The 8,946-nt window shown below is 35.3% G+C and overlaps 1 protein-coding gene across 1 annotated transcript; it reads left to right on the forward strand.

Moving 5' to 3' along the window:
- Positions 1–5,243: 5,243 nt before the first annotated feature.
- LOC122080058 (stearoyl-[acyl-carrier-protein] 9-desaturase 6, chloroplastic-like) lies at positions 5,244–6,736 on the forward strand. Its single transcript, XM_042646929.1, has 2 exons — positions 5,244–5,900; positions 6,127–6,736. Exons 1-2 carry the CDS (start codon positions 5,307–5,309, stop codon positions 6,691–6,693), a joined length of 1,161 nt encoding a protein of 386 aa, XP_042502863.1. The 5' UTR covers positions 5,244–5,306; the 3' UTR covers positions 6,694–6,736.
- Positions 6,737–8,946: the final 2,210 nt, after the last annotated feature.

Consider the following 8,946-nt stretch of genomic DNA (forward strand, 5'->3'; position numbering starts at 1 on the left):
ATATATGGATATATAATTAGTGTAACTTGTGAGGTGACATCACATTCGATAAAAAAAAAGCAGGTATTTTGAATAATAATTCTTACACCTATCAAGGTATTTTGAATAACTTGGCGATGTGATCATTTTATATATAGTGTTTAGCATTTTGCTTTGTAGCTATTTGTTTTTTTTTCCTTAATAATAAGGGAAAATTACGCTCCACTTCCCTGTAGTTTGCTGAAATTACACGTGGATCCAAGGGTTTGAACGAATTACGGCCCCTCTCCTATAGTTTTAAAAATTCTTACAATTAGGTCCAATCCGTTAGTCACCGTGAAATTGAGACTGTTAGTTAATGATGTCACCTTATATGATGCATCTTAATGCCAAAAATACCCTTATATTAAGATGAACTAATACACCCTTCCCTTAAAACAAACAAAAGAAGGTTATATTTCCTTCTTCTTCAGCCTAGCACTTCTTTTTCAACTTAGTTCTTCTACAACCTCATGCTTTTGCAACCTCAGATTAGTTCTTCTGCAACCTCTAATCTTGTAAGTCGTTCCTATTTCAAAAGCCTCATGCAAATCCATGGCCATCAATTTGATCATCCCTTATTTTGATGGTCATATCTCCCCAGACCCCTCCACAAAAATCCCATCTTATTTATCAAGGAAGAGAACCAACAGAGAACACACATGGAGAATTAATTTCTGGGTTAGAAACAATCCTCTAATCATTAAAATATATCTATAGGCTCAGAAGTTTGATCTAATTAATGGGCTGTCATAAAAACAGAGGTGAAATTGATGCAACCAAACTCACACCTCTCACTTTCAATTCTGTCCTTACCTCTCTTCTTCTGAAATTATCATGTTATACTTCTATTTAACCAAACCCCTAAGTCACATTTTCTAGAATCGAAAGTTTCCTTGGTTCATATCTAAACCCTAGAAAGCACAAAGGATTTCTTGGTTCGAGAATTGAAAGTGTGAGGTGTGGTTCCAGATTGAGAATTTCCAAAATCTCTCAAGCTTGAGTGGCATCTGGTAAGCCTGACGTTTGAAGATTTTCTTCTCTCCAAAGTGTGAAATTGATGCAACTGAACTCCTATAATTGATGAGTATATTTTATTTTCCAAAATCAAGAAGTGTTTCCTTCGTTATCCTCAATTTTGATTGAGGGAGGAGGTAAAAGTGGAACCCACCACCACCCACAGCAACAAACACCGACTAAAAAATCCTAGGTGGAAGATGAAATCGGACCACCATCAGCGAATTGGGTAATTGGAATGAAGAAAATCCATATCATCCTCACTCTCTTCCTTGGGCTCTTCTTTCTTCTCTTCAACGGGAGCAATTATGGCGGCACCACCACCTGCAAGTGATTTCTTCCACTAACATCTTAGCTCTTCCCCCTTCCTGATTTAGGGTTTCACGAAAGGGATTTCGGTGTTTGGGTATAAGGGTATAATGGTCTTTTAATATTAATTTGTTTTTTCATTAAAGTGTAATATTGTCTTTTCAGGTTTAAAACTAACAGCATACTAACACCGTCATAGCCAGGGGAGGGGGTGTAATTCGTTCAAACCCTTGGATCCACGTGTAATTTCGACAAACTACGTGGGAGGGGGGTAGGGGGGCGTAATTTTCCCTAATAATAAATGATTGTTATCATGTGTTTGATGCTTACATTAGAATCCTAGTTTCCATATCCTTATGTTTATTATGTGAAAGGAAATTAAATTGTTACATGAGTGTTGGTGTGGCTACAGATTAGGTTAAAGGAAAGGAAACAAAGAAAGAGGATCGATAGTTTTTAAATTGTTATCGGTTCATATCCAATGTAGTTGGTGATATGACCTTCTTCAACGGAGGCCCAATGATGCCCTAGTAAAGGAGGAGTGATTGATTCTGATATAAGGATCTAAAAGAACTAGGAGCAATCCTAACATATGAGAAGTAGTGAAGAATGATATGCATAGTCTAAATCTTGTTCCAAGTATGAACTCAGATAGAGCCAATTGGGGGGCAATGATCCATGTCACTGACCCTATCTAGCTGAGATTTTCTTGGCTTACTAGGGTTAGGCTTCTTTCCTTTTACTTCTCTCTCTCTCTCTCTCTCTCTCTCTCTCTCTCTCTCTTGCATGGATCTATATCATCTACCCCATTAAATTAGGATAGGGTTGAGTTAGTCGTTATTGTAGTTATTTCCGATGCACTCGATTTTCATAAATGGTTTCTATTTGGTTAGCATCAGCGATTTATTAGTTTTGAATCAAGTCGAAAGGGAAAGAGAACCTATGAAATCAAATTCACACCATTTCTTTGTGGTCTGATGTGCGATCATAAATAGTCATATTTGATTTCAACTCCATTTTGATACCCTTAATTATTATAGTTTGTGTAACGGTCACCCTTACTCTGTCATATACATGAATATGAAGGTGTTAGATACTCCTCTTGAATATGTACAACCGATTTGAGATTGACACAAAGGAACAAAATTTACTTTAGCAAAAGTGCTCCATTATTTGTAAGATGGAAAAAGTATCTATGAGCTACCAGCATGGTCTATGCAGAAAATCATGCTCCCTTACTCCGTTAGTTTACTAAACCCTCTCCCTTGGAATATATATCATTTTTATTCAGTATACACAATTAGGCTGCATTTGGTAGTTTTTCTTTCAGATTTAAAAAAGTTGGCAAGCGGGCATATTAACTCCACTCAATATGAATTACTTTTTACCCAATATATATATGAATTGCTCGACAATTTACACACGAAAAAGTGGGGTTGCTTGACGGTGGAAATTAAGTTCAAATATTTCTTTTGTGATAGAGATCCATGCATTTCTCAAGTTTCATCAACTTCTGTAAACTACATTACTTTATTTTTATATTGGTGAGTAAATCACCTATTACTTCCCTCAAATGAAAATTGAGGAAATTTTTCCAAGACTAATTGATTCCAAGTTCATAATTGAAAAATCAAAACCCAAAGAGGGTAGCTCATTTGGAAAGGACCAAGACCTCATAATTAAGAGGTCATGAGTTCAATTTAATTCTCCTTGGGTCCTTACCCAATTGATTTCTTTTTTTTTTTTTTTCTTTTTTTTTTTTGAAAAATCAAGTTTTGACTTAGGTGAGTTCCTCCCCCCCCCCGCGGGTTGAGTAAAAAAATATGAAACCTGATTAGTAGTCATGATGAAATATCTCTATAACAATTTAAGCTCAAAAAAAAAAAAACTCTAAAAATCAACTAAAATTAAGCAAAGAAAGAGTAGAGATTTCAGCTATATTAGATACATTCAAAGTGAAGTATTAGATACGTTCAAAGTGAAGATGATGCCATGTTAATAAGTAATGAGAATTGTAAAGAAATATGACAAACTTTTTTTATAATTTACTATATGAAATAACAGAAGTAATAGTGATTTAGAAGGTTGTATAGTCACTAAGAAACCACAGGTCATAGATATATACAAAAAATTATGATGTGTGAAATACGGGAAGCCTTAAAGAACATGAAAATAAGTAAATCAATAGGTTCAAATGATATTTCAATAGATGTGTGGAAGAGCTTAGGACCTGTGCAATAATGTGAATAAACTATTTAACAAGAGAGAAAAAAAATGCTACCTGATCATATATCCTACACTTAGACATAAAGGGTGGCAAAAAGATTAGCCTTCCCCTAGTTGGATGCTTGTGTTTCTCCTCTGGTTGGTCTTCGCACTAGTACAATAGTCACACGACCAAGCAGCAATCCCCAGCCCTTAATAAGATTGCCACACAAGAAAATATTAGATGAATGAAACAGAGGCATTGTGGTTATGAATTATAATAATATATGTAATATATAAAGCCGTAATGATTATAGAGAAATAAAACTTATGAACCAAACTATGGAATTATGGGTTTGAGACAAAAAACTAATATTTTGAATAATAAATTTTATCTTATGTGAAGAATATTAATCACATAAACTATTATTTTCTTAAGAGACTAATAGAAATAAAAAAAAAATATATATATATATATATAAAATAAAAATCTATGTATAATCTTTATTGACTTAGAAAACCCTATAATAGACTCTTTAATTAGATAATTAATATGAAAAATATTAGAGAAGAAAAACATTTTGAATGAATTTGTGAACTAATATTTCGAATAATAAATTTTTATCTTATGTGGGGAATATCAACCATAAACTATTATTTGCTTAAAAGACTAATAGAAATTATATATATATATATATATATATGTATGTATGATCTTTATTGACTTTGAAAAGCCTATAATAGACTTTTTAATTAGATAGTTAATCTGACAAATATTAGAGAAGAAAAATGTTTTGAATGAATTTGTGAACTAATATTTTGAATGATAAATTTTATCTTATGTGAGGAATAGCAGCCATAAACTATTATTTGCTTAAAAGAGTAATAGAAATTTAAAATATATATAATAAAAATCTATGTATAATCTTTATTGACTTAGAAAAACTTATAATAGACTCTTTAATTAGATAGTTAATCTAACCAATATTAAAGAAGAAAAATGTTTTGAATGAATGTGTGATCAATGTTAAAAATATGTATAAAAGTGCAACGATAGTATAAAAACTTTGAGATCACGTCAAGGATTTGCTTTGAGCTCATTGTTTATGCTATATGTAATTAACAAATGACCTAAGACAGTTTCAAAATCTCTATCTCTCTCTCTCTCTCTCAACTGATAAGATCTCAAATCTCTCTCTCTCTCTCAACTGATAAGATCTCAAATCTCTCTCTCTCTCTCAATTGATAGGATATCAAATCCTGCGCCTCATTGTTTTGACCATTAAATTCAAGATCTTCATATCTTTTTTTATGGGAGTAAAAGAGCCTTATTGTTATTTCATGCGCTATAGAGATCTACAATTCCGCATCACCTAATGACATCCTCCCTCATTGTACACTCCGTCAGGTTAAGTTTTTATGCTTTTTTTAGTATGGGTCTCCACTTCAATTAAGGCACGATTAGAATGAAAATCAGGTCTTCTATCTTCTTTATTTTTTTCGCAGGTCTTCGGTCAGTCGATTCTTCGTTGGTCAGCAGGTCTTCGGTCAGTAAATTTAAATGACATTCAAAATGTCATTTTTGAATGTCCGTAAGGTGATAATAATAAATTCTAGGGCTTTTCTAATATCTATAAATAGAGAATCCTCCCATGCATTTCTCCCCATCTCCAGCCTCTACAGACTAAGTTTGGCATTACCTCTCTTTTGCTTAAAGAGTTATATTTGCCATCCTTTACTCCACACACACATTCAATATGCAAGGTTCACATGTCCTCTCCTCCCACCCAATGCACCTTTCCTCCGGGAGAAAATGCCGGAATCTCACAACCGGAACCACTAAATTACGGCGGCAATCAATCTCAGCTGTGGCGGCACCACCTGCACCTCGGCCAACCACCGCCATTGTGCCACCAGAGAAGGTGGAGCTGTTCAAGTCACTTAACGGGTGGGCGGAAGAAAAAATCTTGCCACTACTAAAACCAGTGGAAAAAAGCTGGCAGCCGCACGATTTCTTACCGGACTCATCCTTACCGTCGGATGAATTTGTGGAGCAAGTTCTAACCTTACGTGAGCGAACAGCAGAGTTACCTGACGATTACTTGGTAGTATTGGTGGGTGACTTGATCACAGAAGAGGCTGTGCCCACCTACATGTCCCTTCTCAACAGAATGGAAGGGATGAAAGATGAGACCGGAACCAGCCCGGATCCTTGGTCTGTTTGGATACGACATTGGACCGCCGAAGAGAACCGGCACGGTGATCTGCTCAACAAGTACTTGTACTTGTCTGGACGCGTCAATATGCCTATGATCGAGCGTACCATACAGAACCTTATTGGCTCCGGCATGGTGAGTTTTTTTCCTTTTAATGCATAAGATATTTTATTGTACTTAGTAAACCAATCGGGTCCACTGCCAAGCAGACTGAGCCTGCAAAATCACAATGCAAAATCTTAAAAGTGGGAAAACCCAATTAGGCCCAACTGAAACCCACCTGTCTTGACTGATTGCCACCCTTAAACCATTAGATGTGCTGAGATTCTGACCTGCATGTTTATTTTGTATAATAACACAGACTCTAGCAACAGGAATCACTCCATACAGCGGAATCGTGTACACATCATTCCAAGAAAGAGCGACATTCATAACACATGGCAAAACCGCTAATTTGGCAAACCGTAGTGGGGACCCTATTCTAGCACGTATATGTGGCACAATTGCAGCGGATGAGAAGCGGCATGAAAATGCCTATCAGAAGATGGTGGAGAAACTATTAGAAGTAGACCCCACAGACATCATGAAAACGATTGCTGATGTATTGGGTCATAACATCACGATGCCCGCCCACTTGATGTATGACGGTGAGAACCCAAATCTTTTCAACCATTTCTCCATTGTCACACAGAAGCTCGGTGTCTACACCATCGCAGACTATGCTGATATATTGGAGTTCCTAATTGGGCGATGGAAGTTAGAGAAGATAGTGGGCCTTGACGGAAAAGCCCAAGAAGCCCAGGATTTCGTTTGTGAATTGCCACGTAAGATTAGGAGGTTACAAGAACGGGCTGAAAAACGGGCAAAGAAGTTGAAGCCTCAAAGCATGCGCTTAAGCTGGATCTTCAACCGGGAGATCACTGTGTAGCACTAAGTATGTAAAAGAACAATAAGGTGGTGTGTTTGTTATATATTCTTGGAATAGATTATGGGCTTAGAACATATTTTGAATCCATAAGATGTTCTGAAATCTCATAATCTATTTCAAAAAATGCATCCAAACACAGCTTAAGATAATATATATATATATATAGCATAATATATATATTATATTCAGCCCATAATAATTTAGTCTTTCCTCATCGGTTTTTTTTTTTTTTTTTTTTTTTTTTTTTTTTAATGTAAATAAGTTATGAACTTTATAGCTGTGATTAATGTGGCTGATTGGTATGACTGATTCCTTAGTGAATTGAGGATACTCTGTATCTGAATTCTTCCTTAGAGAAAGTGAATTTTAAGTGGAATATTTTAATTGTATTAAACTTATCTGAATTAATTCCCTTCAAAATTGAATTCTATTTCATCATCAGTCACAAACTCTACGGCCCCACTTTCCAAAAATTGAAAAAAAAAAATGTAAGAATAAGAATAAGGGACTCCTTAGCGTACAATAACAACCCATAGGGAACAAGAATCAATGACATGTCTTCAACGGAAGAAGTAAATATAAAGTTTTATTAAATTTCGCTAAAAATATTGTGGTCAAACTTCCACAAAATGATATGTTGTTATTTTCCTCTCATGGTAGACTCTTTATTATTTTTTTCTCGTATTCTCACTATGTGGTCCTTATATAAACTTTCACCTAAGTAAATAATGTTGTTTGGCATGGCCCCTGTGTCTGACAAAGAGGAGGCGAAATGACTACGCTGCGCCTTATGAAAGGTGAAAATCCTATCTTACTGAAGCTCCTACAAATTTCCATCGACCCATGCTGATGCAGGGGCCAGGCTGCATTGGATCCGGATCCTCTCCATGAATTGCACGAGACATGGAGCCCTCCCATGATTGGGAGGACCCGGGTACATGTACTCAGGTCACGCCGTGGGATGATTCCCTATGGAGAGGGATCCTATCTGGTTACTTTTCAAGAAACTGTCTCCCATATCGTTTTTATAAATAGTATTTCATTTTTTTATTATTCTCTATTTTATTTCTCGCGGCTCCTATATATTGCATGTGACTGCGCTTAGTGTTTAAAAACATGCATAGTACCCAGAAACTAAATGATCATGAATGTTTAATAGGTGGCAGACCCAAAAAGTAATACAAGCAAATGCCATTGATTTGGGGTATAAGAATTGAACCATCCACGACTATACTTAGTAAGTTTGGGAATGGATACGCATGGAAATTAAATGGGCCATATGACAATGATACTTTTCAAAAATTCTGCCCAATAAAATGTGCATGGCAATGATATGGTACATGTTTAATACGGTTGCTCTGTAAAAATTCGGGAGCAAAAATACGAGTTTATTTTGGTATTAAGAATAAACTAAAAGTGATTGTTTATAACTAAATTTTAATATCCCGTGCTCTCATTAACATCTCTAGCTTTTCAATTGGGGATCATTTCTCAAAAAAAAAAAAAAAAAATTACATTTAATATTAATTAATTTTAACCATGTCTATCATAGCAAATGTTGATAGGTGATCCATTAGCCACTTTCTATTATAGCAAATATATTATATGTGCTACATTCGTTGATAATATGGGTACCTATAGAAAAAACATATAATATGGATTTTTTGGATTGATACGCCAAATTGTGACTTTTTTATTGAAATGTTTGTATACGACAAAAATGCGTGCATTATACGTAAATTCACGAACTATGGTTGTGACTCTTTATTATTCATTTTTATCTCTTCATTTCTTCACTTTTCGAAAACCTCCATTAGAGCTATGTGAGAAAAATGACTCATCCCCTAAAAAATTATGATAGATCCATTATAGGATGACTGCAGAGTTACCACCTCCTAGTAGAAAAAAATATAGCTCTATGATAGTAATTCCGTCATAAAAGGTATCTACGTACTTTGTCATAAGGGTGTCAATTTGTTCAGTTCTTTTTTTTTTCTTTTTTTTTTTCTGAATGAAAAATATATTGAAGCAGGAAAGAAAAACAAATACAACATACATAACCAAATTGGTTAGACCAAGGTGAAAACCCTACCAAGCCTTGAAGAGATGGGCCTCAAACCCCTAAGAGAGGGGACAACCCCAAAAGGGGGGAGAAACAAGCCAAAAAAGGAAAGGATACAATGATAAGGGGGGAGGAAAAGATAAGCAAAGAAGGGAGGGATACCAAAAAAAAAAGGGGGGGGGGGGGGGAAC

This window comes from Macadamia integrifolia, chromosome 5, assembly GCF_013358625.1.
Source record: "Macadamia integrifolia cultivar HAES 741 chromosome 5, SCU_Mint_v3, whole genome shotgun sequence".
Lineage (NCBI taxonomy): Eukaryota > Viridiplantae > Streptophyta > Magnoliopsida > Proteales > Proteaceae > Macadamia > Macadamia integrifolia.

Coding starts and splice junctions, on each gene's coding strand:
- LOC122080058 (XM_042646929.1), top strand. CDS start 5,307: ATGCAAGGTTCACATGTCCTCTCCTCCCACCCAATGCACCTTTCCTCC. Junction 5,901..6,126: donor ACCTTATTGGCTCCGGCATG/GTGAGTTTTTTT, acceptor ATAATAACACAG/ACTCTAGCAACAGGAATCAC.